The sequence below is a fragment of the Corvus brachyrhynchos genome, unplaced genomic scaffold, assembly GCF_000691975.1.
Source record: "Corvus brachyrhynchos isolate BGI_N302 unplaced genomic scaffold, ASM69197v1 scaffold128, whole genome shotgun sequence".
NCBI classification, from domain to species: Eukaryota; Metazoa; Chordata; class Aves; order Passeriformes; family Corvidae; genus Corvus; species Corvus brachyrhynchos.
The window spans coordinates 28,315-47,418 of NW_008239648.1; the positions used below are offsets into that span (position 1 = coordinate 28,315).

Genomic DNA, 19,104 nt, shown 5'->3' on the forward strand with positions numbered 1-19,104 from the left:
ATGAACAAGGAGCTCCTGGACAAAATCAAACACAAAATCAGGTAATGGGAGGAATACAGAAACTCTGTCTGAGCCTCCAGGGATGAAGCTAAGAAAGACAAAGCCCAGATGGGATTGAATCTGGTCAGGGGTATCAAAGACAACGAGCAGGGCTTCTCTAGGTACACAGGGGACTAAAGGAAGGCTCGAAAAAATGTGTGCCCACTGCTGAATGAGGCACTGAGCAACTCAGCAACACAGGAAATGGAGAAGGCTGAGATACTGAATGCTTTCTCAATCTCAGCCTCTACTAGCAATACCAGCCTTCAGGAATCCCGGGCTCCAGGGATCAGTGGGAAAGGCTGGAATGAGGAAGATGTACCCTTGGTGGAAGAGGACCTGATCAGGGAATACTCAAGCACACTGGACTTATTTAAGTTCACGGGCCCTGATGCACCCGTGAGTACTGAGAGAACAGCCTGATGTCACTGCCACACAATTGCCAATAATCTTTCATACATCATTGTGACTACTGGGAGAAGTACCTGAGGACAGGAGTAAAGCAAATGTCACTCCTATCTTCAAGTCAGAGCACCCAGGGCTGGTCAACATCACCTTGAAGGTGATGGAGCAGCTGATGCTGGAAACAATTTCCAGGCACCTCAAGGACGAGAAAGTCATCAGGAATAAGCATGTAGAAAGTCAGCATGGATTCACTAAGAGCAAGTCATGCTTGACCAATATGAGAAACTTCTTCAGTGAGATGAGTGGCCTGGTATATGAGGGGATTTCACTGTAAAATCCTCACAAAGACACCTTTGAATTATGGGATGGATTACCAGACAGGGAGGTGAATTGAAAACCGGTTGAACAGTGAGCCCTGACGGGAGGTGATGAGTGGTACAAAGTCTGAGTGAAGCTCCAGGGTCAGTACTGGGTCCAATCCTGTGTCACATCATCATCATTAATGCTCTGGATCATGGGGCAGCTGCGCTCCCAGCCAGGTTGCTGGTGACACTGAGCTGTGAGGAGGGGCTGATACACCAGAGGGTCGTGGTGCCCTCCAGAGGGACCCCGACAGGCTGGAGAAAGGGGCTGACAGGAACCTCAAGCAGTTCAGCATGGGAAGAGCCAAGTCCTGCAGCCAGGGAAGAACAACCCCAGACACCAGCACGGGCTGGGAATGCACAGCTGGGAAGCAGTTTGTCAGGAAAGGCCCTGGGGCTCCTGGTGAGCACCAAGGGTTGAACATGCATCAGCAATGAGCTCTTCCAGCAAAGAATGCTAATGGCAGATTGGGCTGCACTAGAAGGAATGTTGCAGCAGTTTGAGGGAGATCATCTGCCTCCTCTGTTCAGTATTGGCTGAGGCACATCTGGAGTGCTGGGTCCAGTTCTGGGCTCCCCAGTACAAGACGGACACAGGCACAATGGAGACAGTCTCATGAAGGGTCACCAAGATGATGGAGACACCAAAGCATCTCTCCTATGAGGAAATGCTGAGTGAGCTGAAGCAGCTCATCCCGGAGAGGAGAAAGCTCAGGAGGATCTCAGCAAGTATATAAACACCTGCAGGGAGGGTGCAAAGAGGACGGGGTCCAGGTTCTTCCCATGCCCAGTGGCAGGACACACAGGTGATGAGCACCCACTGAAACATGGGAAATTCCTCCTGGGCATCAGGAAACACCTTTTCCTTGCAAGGGTGACTGAGTACAGGTTCCCCAGAGAGGTGGTGGCATCTTCATTCATTGAGATAAGCAAAAGCCATCTGGGTGTGATCCTTCTTGAGCTGGGTGGTTGGATCAGATGACATTCAGAGGTCCCTGCACACCTCAGCCATTCTTTGACTCTGTGATTCCATGAATTGTCTACCACATGTAGCTCTGAGCAAATGACAGGCAGTGCACAGTGATGTGCATTGGCACACAGGACTCTACAGCTAAATGCAGCTCTGTGACTCCAGACCCACTGCACAGGTCTCTGTATCTCTCTTTCTAGAGAATAGCGCAGTGACACCGACCTCTTAAAACAGGTAAATCTGAGAAATAATTTTGCTTTTTTTATACTGCATGCATCTGCTCTAGGAATGGGATGAATGCATGTAACTTCAAACAAGAATGGTTTGGACTCTAGGACTTGATTTGGCCTTTAATGAGAAACTTTAGTATCACCTAGAGCGCTTATAAAACTGTAACAAACACTGACAATGTGTGTAAATCAGCAAACCAGGGCTTTTTTGTTTGCTTGTTGTTTGTTTTGTTTTAAATAATTTAGAAGTTTTACTAGCTTAGAACCAATTTATAAATTATACAGTAGTACTATGTAGGGAAGGAACAGTTCTGAAATGCCACTAAAGACGATGAAAATAAATCAAAAGTCCTGGAATCCTGCTTACAGTTATTTGCTATTTTAAATAAAAGCCTTTCGATAATTTTGTAAAAGAGAAATGCAGCTTGTAATGCCCACCTAGCTTACCATTCTCCACTATAATTGCTAAATCCTTCTATGAAATTATTTAATAAAGAAGATGGAATGATACAGATTTTTTTTCTGGCAGTTTAGAATATTTATACCTGCATTAGCATAATCTTAAATAATTCATTCTGTTCAAGCTTCTGCTTTGCACAGCAGTAAATCTCTCCTTTCCATCTCACCTGTTAGTTCTGCAACAATGAAAGTCGGCATGCTGTCTTCCAACCTTTAAGTTAACGGTCAATGTATTCCTTTTTTTTTTCAAAAGGCCTAAATACCACCCTACTCCTCCCACAGAGCTAGATTCAGCCTCTTAGAAAACATTGTATTATTTTTGCTAAAGTTGCTACAAAGCTCGTATGTTATTTCTTTGCTATTTCATACTGTATCCTTACAATTTATCCAGCATTTCTTTCGCACCCTATGAATAATTACCTTTCTCAACTTGCTCTCGTGCTTGTTGGTTGGTCATTCCAGGGTATGGGCATACTCCTAAACTAAAGGTCTCCCACAAAAGGATTCCAAAGCTCCATACATCACTCTCAGATGTGTATCTCCCTAAGAAAAGGAAAGCAAACCCTCAGCTTAACATAAAAAAAAATAAGTATTTCAGATAATTACGGCCAAAGATTTCCTGTAAAGGTAAAAGTGTTACATAGGCAAGCTTCAGGCAAAACAAAGCTGCAGCTTCTAATACATTCTACAGACTACACAGTCTACAGTATTTCAAAGACTGAACAAATCATATTAAAGCCAATACCTTGGAACAACAGAAGCTAACCTTAGGTGTTACTATTATACACAGACCATGCCACATCACTCATGCAAGTTAAGAATTTCTTTCCTTCTTAACATACAAAAACATTTCTCTTTCAATATAAAAGGACAGAAAAATGTCAGGACTTCCCCCCTCATTTACAAGCACTCTCAATTTAAAATATTCTTTAAAAAAATCACCTTTCCCAGTTCTCTATTTTAGGATGGCAGTGTTTATTCTGAGAGGAGCTACCACCAACACTGTTTGTAAACGTGAAGCAGGCCTGGTTCTTATGCTTTGAGAAACTGATCTCTGAAAATCAAAGTATGGCTGGACCCTGAAGAACTGATGCACCCAATCAATTTAAGAAAAAAAAAAAAAGGTTCCATTGCCTCCAACTATGCTTCAGAGATAGCAAAATAGATAATTGATAAATAATTGAATTCTAAGCCTCTTTGTGTAATGATAGCTTTCTATTACAGGAAAAGGAGTCATTTTGGAGGAGATATTTCTATTGTCCCTGATGGTTCACATCAGAAAGTTAAGACTCCTAGCCTTTTGCAGCAAAATCCGTGAAAATGTTACCTTAAAAATCCATTTTCGACATTACTTTCAACGTTTCTCATGACCGTTCTTCTTTGTTCCATACTATTACTTTGTATTTATGTGTCTTTATTCTTTAAAAACATCACTTGTGAATGCATTGTTTGTTTACCTCTAATCATCAAACAAACCAAACTAAGCCACTTCTGACTAAGAAAAAAAGGAAAATACATGTAAATTATAGTGACAGTTGATGACAGTGACAACTGTTCTGACGTCAGAAAATTCAGTTTACTCTTAGACTAAATATCACTTCCAGCTGCGCTGTGTTAGCTTGCATGCCTCATAGTTGGCAATTATGGATATTCACGATGCTCTTTGGAGTAAGATTAGTTTTCTTGTCTGTGTATCAACTCCCCACAGTTTGGCATCCAGTAATTTAACACTTTTCACTGAAAGCATTCAGCAGATACAAGATAGGTGATTAGCTGTTTGTTTTAAAGAAAGTACAGCTCTGTACAGTTAATTATATTTTCTGCTATTATGTTATCTGAGGGGAGAAAAAAAAGATCTGTTTAGAAAAAAACCCCAAGTCCTCCCCACATTACTATTAACATCACAAATAACTCACAATGTTGTAGTGATAAAATACATGTACTAGACGTGTTTTAATTTTGAAAGATTGGGAAGTAAAAATACCCTATACTTCTCCTAATATGTGCTGGTTTTGGTGGGATGGAATTAATTTTATTCAGTGTCAGGTACAGGGATGTGTTTTGGATTTGTTCTGAATACAGAGTTGATAATACAAGATGTTTTTATTGTTGCTGAGCAGGGACTGCACAGAGCCAAGGCCTTTCCTGCTTTTCACATGGCGATGCTGGTGAGGACACTGGGGCTGCCTGGGAGGCTGGGAGGGGACACAGCTGGAACAGGTGACCCCAAACTGACCAAAGGGATATTCCAGATCTTGTGACATCAGGCTCAGTGTATAAAGCGGGGGGAAGAAGGAGGAAAGGGGGGACATTTGGAGTGATGGGGTTCGTCCTCCCAAGTCACCACAATGGTGTGGAATGGCACTGAACAGCACCCACAGAACCAAAGGTTCCATTGCTCAAAAATGCCAGTGCCATCTGAATTTTGCTTACAACTTCTGACACAATGCCCTAACCACTCCACTTGCTCTCATCTGGTTTATAGCCTTCACAACTTGTGTTTTTTCTTAATTTAAAATACTTTAGTGACTACTCTTAATTTGTTGTACACAGTGACTTCAGCAGAGACTAAACCAGAACTTCTTTGTAGCTTCTTAAGCACATTAGAACTCATGTAATGGCCAGATGATCCTATTCCTCTTTTTCCTCCAACCTTTGAATCTTGATACTAAAGACTGACAGGGCTAGTGGTTACCAGCTAGTTTTGAAATACTGCAGGTTTAGTTTTATTTCATTTTGATATCTTACATACCTCCAGTCTTACCCACACAAATCAATGCAATTCTTACAACCTTATTATTAGAATGGAAAACAATAAAACATAATCCAGTCAGTTTGACTCATCTCTTTAAAGGGAGTGGAAAAAAATATCCTTCAAAAATACACAGAAACCTTTTATAACATTTTGAAAGTTGAGTATTAAGACTGCTGAACATATTAACAGATGTTTGAGAGAGCTTATTTCTCAGACACTACAGAAAACGACTTATAGCTGCTTGAATATGGATGTGCTTTAGGAAACACAAAATAAGTAGATGTTAATCAACAATCCCCTCTTCTCCTGTACTGTGCAGACAAAAAAGACTCAGCAGAACAAAGTGAAGGTGTTGTCACAAGAGTCTGTTTCTTGCTAAATATAGCCGACTGGACCACATACAGTTATAAGGATAGGTTTTCATAATATATCAAAACCACTGTATGCATTTCCAAAATAACAAAAATAAAAACCCGAAACACCTTTTACAGTGGATCAAACACCCAAAAGGGCAAAGCTGTGAATGCTGGTAACACTAACATCTCTTAGAATAATTGGTAATACAGGATCAATTACTGTAACTAAATTTACTGTCAGCCTTTTAAAGGGAAGATCTGCTTTACTGTGTCATGTCATTAGCTGCTGCAAAAGTGCTAATGAGAGGAAGCTTTCTGCTATCAATCATAACTCACAAACTTATGATTTCCAATGCATGATTTCCAAAAAAAGGCTTTAAGAGATGGCAGGAATATTTATAGACACTTCAAATGAAGAATTTAAAAATATTTTATTCTATGTACTCAACTAAAGAACCGGTTGAGAGAAGTACATTCAAAACATGCCATCATCTATTAAATGTGCAGCTCCCTCACAGCCCACTTTACCTAGAAGAACTTATTTTTCTAGTTTCATATAAGCAAAAAAGGCTAAGTACAGCAGCTTCTGTTTCTATTCTGGAACTATTATTCATGTAGCGTGGATCACCTCCCTCAGTGATATATAATGACTTTTTATCCCCAGTACAACAGCCTAGTGATACACAAAAATGCAGGTAAATGAAAAAAGAAAATAAAAACTGCAGTTAAAAAAACCCCCAAAAAAACCAGTGACTACATTTTTCACCAATGCAATGAGTTATCTAACACAGTGTTCTAGTACATTAACATTTTCTACTGTTTTCAATGAGAGGCCATAAATATGCAGAACTTGCTATTCATTTTGCTAACGATCATAATTTAGATGACTGACAAGGCTATCCACAAGAATGAGTCAGCAACAGAACCAAAGCACTCTGCTATTCCTGCAAAATAGCAATTCTGATGTTGCTGCCTTATTCTTTTTCAAAGGCAAAACTGTGGTTTTTACATAAATCAGACAGAAATATTAAAATTATTTTAAACATAATTATTTTGAACAGGGGAAAAGCAATATTGTATGTATATACACTCAAATATTGTGGCTCTGAGGCTTTATACTGTACTTTGGATTTTTTTTTTTTTTTTGGTCAAGAAAATCCAGTTATGTCCTTACCATAGTTCAGAGCTTCTGGAGCAGTCCACTTGATAGGAATCTGCTTTAGGCCTGATGATGAGTACACGCCATCATCCTCTTGCCGGGACATCCCAAAATCGCTTATTTTCAAAATGTTGCTTTCACCTACCAAGCAGTTCCTTGCAGCCAGGTCTCTAATTAAAAAAAGAAATAAACACCGACATTTTTACAGGTTTGAAAGTACTTGGAAATCATTCAAACTGACTGAGCCCCTCAGCCAAGATGGTGGTGCCTCTCAGAGGCTTATTTACAAAAGGGTAAAAAAACACTTCACAGCAGTTGTCGGGAAACAGAAGCGAGGGAAGGGGAAGAAACGTCAGAAATAATCCTATGAAAAAGTTAGGGGAGGAGATGCTGGAGATGCTCCAAGATTCCCCTGCAGTCCACAGAGAGGAGCCACAGTGGAGCAGGGGAGGAGTGTGAGGTGGAAGGAGAAGCACAGAGGAGCTGTTATGGACTGACCAGAATCTCCATTCCCACTCACACTTCAGAGGAGGAGGTGAAGGATTCCAGAGTGAAGGAGTGCCTCAGAAGAAGGGAAGGGGAAAAGGTATTTCAGTCTTATTTCTCACCATCCAACTTTATTTTAATTTGCAATACATTACATTCACGTTAAAAACAAATTCAGTCTGTTTTGCTATGATGGCAATTGGTAGGTGATTTCCTTGTCTTTATCTTGACCTACAAGTTCTTCTGTCTTATTTACCTCCCTGTCCTGTTGAGAGGGGGAGTGAGAAAGTATCTGCATGGGTGTCTGGCAGCCAGGCAAAGTTAACTCATCACAACTGCCCTCAGTGGTCACAGAAATAAACCACAGATTAATGAATCAGATCCTATGTAAAATGAAACAGAATTTGAAGAAATGTCCTGAAATGTGTTCAGGATGTGTTTCAGTGAGAAACCTGAGAAATGGCTTCATCTTCTCTCTGCCTGTTAGAGTTTCTATTAAAAGTTAAAAGTTACTCAGCACAGAAAAGGAATTTTGTTTCAGTGATGGATGAGAAGCTCAGAAGTCAACTCCCTCCCTTCATCTCAAACTTCTTTTTCTTTTTTAGATTAGGAGACATTATGCAGTAACACTTGATAGAAGACCTACTGTGGCTTCTCTAGATGCTAATAATATATTATAAACATACTATACGTATATTAACGAGGGTCCTTGGCCACCCCGGGGAACACAAACCAACCAATGGGAAATGGGACTGACCAGGGGCAGGGAAACCCCGTGCCTCCCCCCCCGGGCCCATCTCCCAGGGCTCCATGGCAGGGGAGGAGACCCCAACAAATAATATATTATAAACATACTATACGTATATTAAATGTCAGTGTTCTACAGCTTATTAAAATACAACATAATAAAATACATAGTATTATTCCCATCATTATAAAATAGAAGAAATTTTTAAATGGGGAGATATGTTAAGCAAGGGGATTAATTCTATACCATTAGGAGCATCATGGGCAAAATATTTTTAAACGAAACTTGCTGTGTTTTTGTTTAGCTTAAATAGCTAATATGCCCACAAATGGCTTGCCTTGCATGAATATTCCAGAAAAACTACATTAACTTTGATGTTTTGAATTGGAGCTGTAGCATAGTTTTGAAGTGAATCCCCTGAGCACTTAATGCACATTCATTGGTTTTTGAAGAATGAATTTGGTGCATGCAAACTACATTGCTCTTGGAAGAAACTAACTTAGAATTCTGCCCATGATTTGCACAAAATTTGTTTCTACAGCTACAGAATTTTGTTTCTATGGAATTTTTTTCTACAGCTAATGCAGAAAGAAAGGTCTGAACCAGTGGCAAACAGCTTCTAACATTACCCATGGTGGGGACATTAATGACAAAGGACTGAACTATATTTAACCCAAAGTAAAAGTCTAGAGCCATATTTAAGGATGCTGAAGCTCATACATCCACTTTGATCAGCTCATCCATATTGATATTGGGCTATGTTATTCGATATGTAGACAGAGCCTAGGTATCACCCTAAATATTATAACTTGATTTAAGAATTTTAACATATTTGACTCACACAACTTTTCTGCCACTAAGAACATTTATAGTTCTAGAGCTTGAGTGATATAAATGAAGTTATTCTTGTGGTTTGAGAAGATGAACCATTAAAAAACAAATCTGAACTCACAGGCACCAGCTGAAGATGTGCACAAATGCATAAAATAGCTCAGTCTGCACTGTGTTATGTAGTTTGATGTTAGCATGTGGTATTGTTATATACAGCTATATTGGTTAAAGCAAGTAAGCTGCAAAACAAAATCAAATTGTTATTGCTTATACTCAAGTATGCAATAAGTATCGCCACAGAACCTCAAGAATTTATGGCTTAGGTTCCAATCATACTTCAGTTATTAGTTTTTTTATTGTTTTACTCAATATAGTCTAGATTTTGCAACTGATACACATAAGGAGTGGAAAAAGTAATGAGGTTGTACCTCAAAGAAAATTTACAATTAACTGAAATCACAGGCATCTCCCCACCTGAAGTCTGACCTAGTATTTGAACATCTTGAGTCAGTTTAAGAAAAACCTATATACTGAGCTGCCTCAGGTTTATTCCTCATGCATAAGTCTGATTATTAGGGGAAGCAGATTGTAAAGAATATGCACAGTATGGTGCTTATAAACAAAGACTACACTCAGTTTGCATAATTTTTGTCAGTTTTGTATTTATGACTTTTCTTTTTCATTCAGAATCATCTAGAGAAAAAGCTTTTCATCCCTACTGAAAATTGACTAAAACACTTTCATGAAAATCAACTGGTATTTGTGGAAGTTGGTAAAGATTGTGACACTCTGTTCAGGATATATGTAAATTAATGCTACAAAGAGCAAATAAAATGTTGGCACATTATGAGTCTCACTGTATTAATACCTTTTTCTGTTTTTAGCTAAAACTCTCCCATTTTTGATGCTATAAGACTCTGTATTACTTTCAATACATCATTTGTGTTAATAAAGTCTTGTGAGCACTTCATATATTTACTTCTGACACAAATTTGCCTTTTTCCATCTTCATGTATATTATAGGTGCTTTCCCACACTTATTTAGAAAACACTTTAGATGTGATACTTTCACTCCTCAGGCATACAAGTGTCCCAAAATTAGATTATCTTGTTAATATTTCTACTGTCAGTGTACATGTTTCATGTCCTCAGTGATTTGCTGCTTAATTTTACAGATGATTTTTATACATATTTGCATGCTTAAAAGCATTTTTAAAAACAGTTACACTGAAAGCTATAGGTACCTCAACTTTTCGGATTTTTTTTACTATTATTCCGAGGGTTTGGTTAAGATTTTTCTGTATTTTTCAAATAAATTCTTCACTGTTTCTTATTATGTCTGACAGCTTCCTTTAAAAGGATGTTCTTATTTTTCAGTCTAGACACAAGAGAAAACACCAAAGATGCTTTTGGTCAATGTGATTTATTACAGAATTTATAGCCAGAATCTGGAAACAAAATGGCATCAGCAACTATTACTCCCATTGCTTTAAAATAATAAATCATGACATTCATTTTATTCCAGTTTCCATGATTCTAATTAATTTCTATTTTCTACAGATATGAGTTCTAGTATAATAGTGTTAAGGGGCTTATAAAGACCCTTTACTTCCTAACCTTTCATATGAAATACACACAATGGAGTTTCACCTCATATGTAAGATAAACAACATGAGTTAGGGGAAACATGAAAATGTAAATACAGAGGTCTGGTGACCAAAATTAACTGTGAGACGTCAATATTAAAGGTAACATCAGTGTTAAATATTTATAGTAAATCACGACTCTTTCTACATGGACATTAAAAAACCAAACCAAATCAAACAAGTAAACAATAAAGCCCTGAAAAATAATGACAAAACCCCCACACACCAACCCCTAAACAAAAAACTGCACCAAAATCAACTACATTCTATTTGTCCTCTTCCCCCTGAAGAACCAGTATGGTCTATTTGCTTTCTCTTCCTTCTCCCTAATGTTCCCTAGAGCCAACATCCTGAATAAAAAGAGAGACAATTGCATAAAATTAGGTGTATCTGTTTGGAATTTTCTTTTTTTCTCATAAAGCATTTGTTATTTAAAGCAGTAATTCCACAAAATCAGTATTTATCCTTAACACAGTAAGCAAGAAAATATTCTTTATTTATATTGTGAAAGATCTACAAATTGGGCACAAATTACATTGAGGTGCTACAGAGGAAGTTCCTTAGCAAAAGAAAAACTGATTCTCACTATTTAATAACAATATTACGTAAGTTCCTAGTACTGCTGGAAACAAAGTGCCTTCCCCCCAGCTACTAACAAGTAAGAACTAGTATGTAATTTGGAAATTTCCTTTTTAAGCACTGCTCTGCAGCCCCTATAAATACAAACAGGACATCTCCTAGGGATCTCTAATATGGTTTGAATATGCTGAAACTGTAAGAGAGAGTTTGTAGGACTTTTGCTAAAAATTCAACAGCCAGTGAAAGGAGGAAGTGGAGGCAATTTCTCTGTGCTGGGAGTTGTTACCACTTGGATTCACGTCTGTCAGTCAGGACGTAAACCTACTAAACCTTTCTCTAAGGACATTCTTACACTCCCTCCACACTCCAAAGGAACTACAGAGCAACTACTACCTAGCATTGGAATGGAATTCCGTGAGTCAAAGCAAATCAAAACGAGAGTAAACTCCCCATTACTAAATCAGCAGCACAGACTGCCTCACTGAACTAATTAGTTATTTTATATTCCATCCCTGGATCGTGCAGTTAAAATACTCTTAGGTGATAAAAGCAAGTAATTAATTAGTGAACAGGACCATTTTATCTCCTCTGCACGTTAAATTCAATGAAAATAGTCTACTCCCTAAACATCACAAAAAGGGGAGGGAAGTGGAACTACAAGATAAATTATTGGGGTTTTTGTGGACTGTAAGATACTACCCTAACCTTCAAACACCTGATGTAATTTTTCAGTGGTGCCCAAACCAAAACACACATATTTCAGAACTTTCTTGATATGCGTATGCAAATTTTGCTATATGTGGAGAGTACAACAAATAATATGTGCCTAGTAACAGACTGCGAAAATATTAGAGGGTCAGAAGAAGACCCTTTCATGTGTTCTGTGTTTTCTTTCCCCTTTTTACTTTGATTTAATTGTTTCTTCACATTATTTTAGCTATTATGAACACCAATGGAGCCATATTAACTACAATGCTAATAATTTCTCTCAGTTCCTCATATAATGCAAGCCCATCTTCATCTCCACAGTTGAACAGTGCAGGCAAACCAGAGAAACTCCAAGTTGGATGCAGTAGTGATTTCTCAATAATGTCAGGTGCTCTGCTTGCTATCCACAGTTTTGGATATTGCTCAGTTCTTCTTAACTATAAAATAAGCAACTATTCCCACCTCACAGCATTAGTGACATTCAATTACTCTTTCTAAAGCACTTTTCAGTTTTCAGATGAAGGACTTTAAATTTTTGCAAAAGGAACTCAAAAGATAAAAAGTAACAAAACAACCCCCACAAAATTGTATTCAGTAGCTGAACACGACTGCCAACGTATTGTCTGCCATCCAGATATGACTCAAGGGACTGTACAGATCTACTGACACATTAGGAAACTTTTATCTTGAGTTTTATTTTGGTAGGCTACTGTGTGCCCTTTATTTTCCTAGCAGGGCAAGTTTTCTGTACCAGCAATTTTGAAAGAGATAAAGAAGGCAATAGTAGACAATGAGCATTTTCTGAGAAGAATCAAAGCAGTAGACTATGAAGATGGAAATGAAGCAATAAATTGCTGCATCATCTATTCCTCCCTCTTTTTCCTATTTCAGAGGTTGTCTTCACAATGCCTGCTCCTGGAACAGAAACATTCCCATCAGCAGCATCTAAATGGTTTTTATCTGCATTGTTTCTCAACTGTTTTAGAACTTAATAGTTATTACTTGTATTCTTCTGAACAGTTATTTTGATGAAAATGGCATCATAGTCATTTTAGTCTATAATAGTCCTCTATGCATTGACATCCCTGTAGATTTTTATAACCCATTTTTCCTGTGCACTGCTGATTACATGTAATATGCTGAACAAAATGTCTAATTATTTTTTTCCCCCCCTTGTGCTGTATCTTGAAACAAAGGTTTGCAATCCAATTTCTTCTGCGTGCCCATTTTAATGAAAAACTAAGGGTCTGGACAGTCATTGGAGAGGAAGATAGGCAACTTCATGAGGAACCTACAATATTAGAGCAACTGGAAAATGAAAAATACCTTCTAGAAATCCTTAATGACAGGACAGACAGAGGAATAACACCTCTGCTGGGTTCCAGGCAACCATTCCTAAGCTCTTGGGTTTTGACAGAAACATTATAGGACATAAACATGGGTACATTTAAGAAACGTGTAACATTCTTAATAGTCCTGAAAAATCTCTTTAATATAATGGAATTATAGGGGAAATTAAGTGTCCAAAAAATAATTATCCAAGATGTACCAGAACACAAGTTTACATTTTGTGCTTGATAAAATTACAGTGGACTTAAGTCACAATGTGTTCCATTTCCATAACAAGTCACACAAGTAGACTGTATTACTCATAGGAAGAAAAATACCATTTTCAAGAAGAAATTTTCCCTGTAATATTCACAGAGGCAACTAAAATGAAATACTAGAGCACACAATTGTGCTAACAAGTGCATTTTTATTGTAATATCATGGCTTTATTCAACTTGTGTGGTAACGTAAGACTTGTTACGAGTGTCCACCTTTTTTAGACCAGGAGGATCCCTCAATTTAGTCCTTAATTCTGAATTTAGCTTTGAATTAATCTCTTCCTTATTCTATTCTACAGTATAATGTCAAAATGTAATTGATTTATCTGTACAGAAGCATTAAATATTCATTTAACTTGTTTACAAAACTGGAAATATCTGAAGAGGCAGACCAGATATAGTCAAAGACCATATTCCCTTGTCTGTTATATACAAGTAATAGAAAAGCCTGCATGCTGGATTTAAAGAAAATGCCTAAAGCAGAGTTGCTTCTATTGCTGACTTCCTGATGATTAAGGTTTTTAGAAAATAAACTATTGATTCTATTAAACAAAGCATTTCCTAGTGTTAATATCATAATGTATTACGTTTAAATCACTAATAATGCAAAGCAGAGCATAAGAAATTGGAAACCACTGCAAGTGCCCAAGGAACCAAGAAATTCAAAAGCATAGTTATAACATGGGTCACTTTCCCCCCCACCTTTTTCACTAGAATTAAATCAAATAGCACAATAATATGGTATTTGCAGGGTTTTTCAAGTCCTCCTAGTGAAAAAGGAAGAATTTCAAAGTCCTTCTGTCTTCTCAGGCTAGATTTAAGTATTTGCTACAGGTGAATATCAAAGTTCATCTGAGGCAGGTAGCAACTCTACTGCTTTTTCAGCAGCCAGCACCAATAATGTGGTATTCAGCAGCTGTAGTTGAAGTTATCTCTACATGCATTTCAATCACTTAAATTTACTTTTGCTCCTACAGCAGACAGGAATGGATTAAGAGTTTTGAAGTAACAGATAAGCACGGACTGACATTCATGACTTTTCAGTAGAAAAGTATTTTATAGGAACTAGACCCTCAAATACTTTATTAATAAAGGTAAAAAAAAGGTATAGGTAATACTCAGGCCACAGAGAAATGAACCATCCAGCCTAATAAAGGTAAAAGACACTACATATTCATGAAAATAATACAGAAGTAGTAAGAGAGAAACCAAATAAATTGTCTGATTAGAAATCAGGAGGAAAAGAAAGCAGAGACATAGCAAAATCAAGTAGTGCTAGACAAGAGGATTGTGTTGCAGTCCTAAGATGAGTGGCTAGAAAGTGTAAAAAAAAAACCTCCTGAATTTTTAAGAGACAGTCACAAAGAAAGCCAAGAGCAAAGAGAGAAAAGTCAGCCACATTTTAAGGCAATTATTTCTCTGGGGATGTTTCCTGTTTAGGGAGGAAATAATTTAAATGGATGGCCCAGGTAGCATATGCCAGCTAAGCACTCTTAGCAATGGAAACCATTTACAAAGATATACAGTAATAGCCCACAAATTCATAATTTTCCAATCAGAGAAAAAAATTCTAATTTGTACCTGACAGTATCTCTCTACCTTTCATCAAAGATTACCAACAAATGCTTAGTGGCATCTTGAAATATTTTAATATTTTAAAAATAGTCTGTTTTGTCACTATAATAAAAAAACCTTAAAATGAATGAAAATGAAGATGAGTAATCATTTACTAATTGTCCTAGACAGCTAAGTAAGATTTGCAGTTAGTTTACAGAAATACGAAAGAAATTTCATGTGACTAATACATTGTACAGGATTATATATAGAAATTTAGAGGAATAAAATTACCTATTCATTTCCTGTCAATTAACAAGATAGGAAATAACTGAACATCTGTCCTGGTTTTTGTTGCTATTAATTAAAATCCACAATACTTTTCCTACTCAAAAATAAAACTTATATGTGGAAGAAAATATTTTGCCCTTTTTTCATCACAAGAAAAAGAAGAAAGTGATGAAATTTTGATGGAATTACAGTAAGGCACCCAAAGTATGAGATGTTGAAGAAAAAAAGATGACAGTGCTGATTAAGGATCATGATTACATCTCATATTGATAGCAGAAGATGGGACAAGACTTCAACTTTTGGAAACTGGATGAACTCGCATGTTAACTCACATGTTCACCATGGTAAAATTTCACAGCTGGGATGAGTCAAGGAACAGATGTTAATAAGGCCAGGGACTCCAAGTTCATCACCTACTTAACTCTATCCTTTTTCTTCTATTAAAACCTTACGCTATCCCATGAAATCATCTGTTACAAGAATGTCCTTCCTCTGGAAAATCCAGACTTCTGTGTTTAGAAACAGCCCCTCTACCTCTGGTTGCTCTCTGCAAAAGCATGTTCACTCAGGTAGAGTGTTGACTCCCTATGGATCTGGAGTGTTCTGTGTCCTACAGGGATTCAAAGTTTGTTGGAAATGCAGGAAACACTTTCCTGTGCTTAATCTAAAGACAGGAAAAGAATTAACTATTAGAAAACTACTGCAAAGCCATGGATTTACTGCACCTGGCTGTTATTCTGAAATATTTCCACACAAAAAACTATTCTGCCATTACACTGTAGGAAGACAGGATCCTCTTTGCCATTTAGTTACATTCATTTTAGCATCTAGCATTTAGGCAAAGGTTATAAAATAACCAAAGTTCAGCTAGTCATCTGCTGAATGCTTAAAATCTTCCTACTTAAAGAATTATGGGTAAGAAATTTCTTAGAAGGTAAAAAATTTCTTAGAAGGTGATGTAATATAGGGCAACAAACTGGAGTTGCCTGTTTTCATTCAACAGCTTTGTTAATGATCTGAGGGAAAAGTTAAACAGGAACTTAATTAAATTTCCAGATATTATCAAATTAGGAGCAGCTGCAAGCAACAGTAAGGGCAAATAAATAAAAAGAAAGAAGGAGAGGAGAGAAGGAGAAAGGGAGGGGAAAGAGGGAGAGGGGAGAACAGAGAGAAGGGAGAGGAGATGTATCTGTTGGAAAAAAGATTAGACTTAGCCTGTAAAACAGGAATTATTATATTTTGAAAAATTAAGCCTAAGTACAAACATTCAGTAAAATACAAATACTGCTAGGCAATCACGTAGAAAGAAAAGTGAACCAAAAGAGATATGGATTACAACTAAATACAAGTAATGGAACTAAATTGAGCATCGGAAAATGAAACCTCATTGTCTAATAGATTGTGAGAAATCTAAGAAAATTAAGAAATACTATTTTATTAATGCAGTTACTTAATAAACTAAAACCAGTTCAACAGGTGTACAGACCAGTGTCTGTTTCAAAGGGATGGATTGATTAAGTAAATTAATCCAACTTTTTATTGACTTAAAGTAAATATTAGAGTTGTCAGATGCCCTGAAATCTATTATTATACTATCAGGCATACAGTACACAACAAACAGGTAATGGTCAAAGAGGGAAAGACCCAAAGAATTACTAATTTCCTGGATTGGTGCATTTGTTCATTTTATCATATATGAAAAGGTGACTTTTTTAACCAATCACATATTTGGGTAAACAACAAAATTTTGAATGCAATTGACACAAACTGCTAATTTCTGTCCAGAAAATGCTACAAGTGTTGCCAGCTGGGTACAGGTAGACTCCCACAAAGTCACAATGAAATAGCTGCTGCTGAGTCTCCTCAGATTTCCATTATATGCAGGTAGAGGCATTTATCTGTGATTGGAGGCAGTCTGGTTTCACATGTCAAATGTGGCCCCACACTGTGTGTAGCAAAGCTATCACACAAATTTTGGCTTCCTCAACAATTTTTTTCCTTCTTTAGCGAGCACCAATTTGTCCTTTGCCCTAACCCAGGCTGGTGTCAGCAGCATGTCAGTGGCACTTCAGAGTCCAGCTCCAGGTTCAGACAACATCTCCTGCAAAGGGCTTGAAACATCGGTAGAGGGGAACTGTGCAGCTCTAAAGAATATGTTAAAACCATCGGAGAAGAATACTGGCCCACTGTCAAATCAAAAAGATTACCAAGCTCTGTATAAGTTACTATAAAATACTCCCCAAAAGGAACTGAAACACTTCAAAACACTTCAGTTTAATAGCTCCTTGATAGCTAAAAGAAGCAGAAACTGCCTGCTTAAGGAAAAAACATGTCTTTATGTTTGACATAGAAAAATCTTGCATAACGTTTACAGGAGTCTAAGAGTTCTGTCTGCCTGACTCTCTCTGAAGGTTATAATGCTCTCCTGTAGTTACAGAGATCCTTACTGACTTACAAATTTAAAAACAACTGGTTTCAATTTACAACTGAAGTCCAGCTGTGTTACAGAAGATTAATAATGTACACGGAAGTTTAATAACCCCTTTGAAAATAAAATGTATTAATAAGAAACCAGGATAGATAAATATATTTGTGACCACAATGCTAATATTTCATACTTGAGTTTTGCCAAAAAAAGACAAGAGCAGATGACCCTGTCATCTCAGTTTTGCTCTCTGTTGCTCTCATGAGGAGGGAGTGGGATATCATGAATCCATGCACGACCCTGAAAGGAGAGTAAGAAACTAGTCCAGATAATATCATACAAGAGAGCGTGGTATGCACAAGCAATAATAGGCAGCAAGGGTGGCTTCCCAGAAGCAGATGAGAAGTCAGAGAGGTCTAAGATACCAAGCAGGAAGGACAGTCAATTAATGTGTTAGTGGATAGGCCTGGAGGTTTTTATAACCAACTAACTACTAATATGCAATATTCAGAGCAGTAAAGTTTAAACCCTTCCTTTTGAGCAGGTATAGCCTTATTGATCTTACTGATCTCCAAAATCGAAATTACTACAAAGCAGAAGCCTTTCAAATCAAGTATATTTACTTATAGCATCCTAACTCCTATAAATAGTTTGGGTTTTTTTAAACAGGGGCTTGGCCCTTATTTCACTCATCTATTTCTATTTCCCAGAAGCCAGGACACTTGATGAAGTATCTGACATCCAGCATTGCCAGGAGCTTTTATGTCAGGCTTAAATGACTCAGCTGAAATCTGCGAACATTTAAATACTGTAACATTGATTCAACAATTCTCACAGCTCCATGTACCCTGATGATCTCCATCTATCTTCCAAACCAGTTAACATGCCAATATGGCCTTCCTTGCTGTTTACTGCCTTGCATAAGGGATTTTGAAATAGCCTTTGACAAAGAGTAACTCCTTATCTGAGGCAAAACTCGCAGAGATATAAAAATGTTTCATAAAAGCGTATCCATGCACTACAATTCTGCTGAACGAGGAGGAAAGAGGCTGAGAACAACAGAACAATGACAAAAAGAGAACAAAACATGCACTTAGCTTTCTGTGTGTTTTATTTTACTCATCCTCAGCAAGAGTGATTCCTTTCAGACAGTTTAAATTTGATCAAAATATTTTTTGTGAGCAGTACCTATTGGAACTGAATTTACTTTCACCTGAGCTGAACAGGCATAATTTCTCGTAAGTTTCTCTTAGCTTTATGGGAAAAATGTCCTGATTTTCCAAAAAGAGCTTGAAAACAGCCTTTTCTTTATTATTTGATATGTAGAACTATATGCCATAATGTTTTCAGTTCCAGAAACTTTAAAACCAAGTTATTTCACGAATACACACTAAAACCCATCCCACATCCTTCTTCCATCTGTTTTTCACTATGTACACAGCCATAGCACAATGTTGAATGTGATACATCAGTGATAAAACTACAGCACTGTGA

General features: G+C 37.4%; 1 protein-coding gene across 3 annotated transcripts in view; it reads right to left on the reverse strand.

Moving 5' to 3' along the window:
* FER (FER tyrosine kinase) overlaps positions 1–19,104 on the reverse strand; it is a 158,621-nt gene that overhangs the window by 8,677 nt on the left and 130,840 nt on the right. For all 3 annotated transcript variants that reach the window (XM_008639842.2, XM_017742362.1, XM_017742363.1), the window contains 2 exons: positions 6,751–6,905; positions 2,886–3,008 (listed from right to left, as the gene is read on the reverse strand). In XM_008639842.2, coding sequence (XP_008638064.1) covers positions 2,886–3,008; positions 6,751–6,905 — 278 coding nt within the window. The remainder of the gene's footprint in view (positions 1–2,885; positions 3,009–6,750; positions 6,906–19,104) is intronic.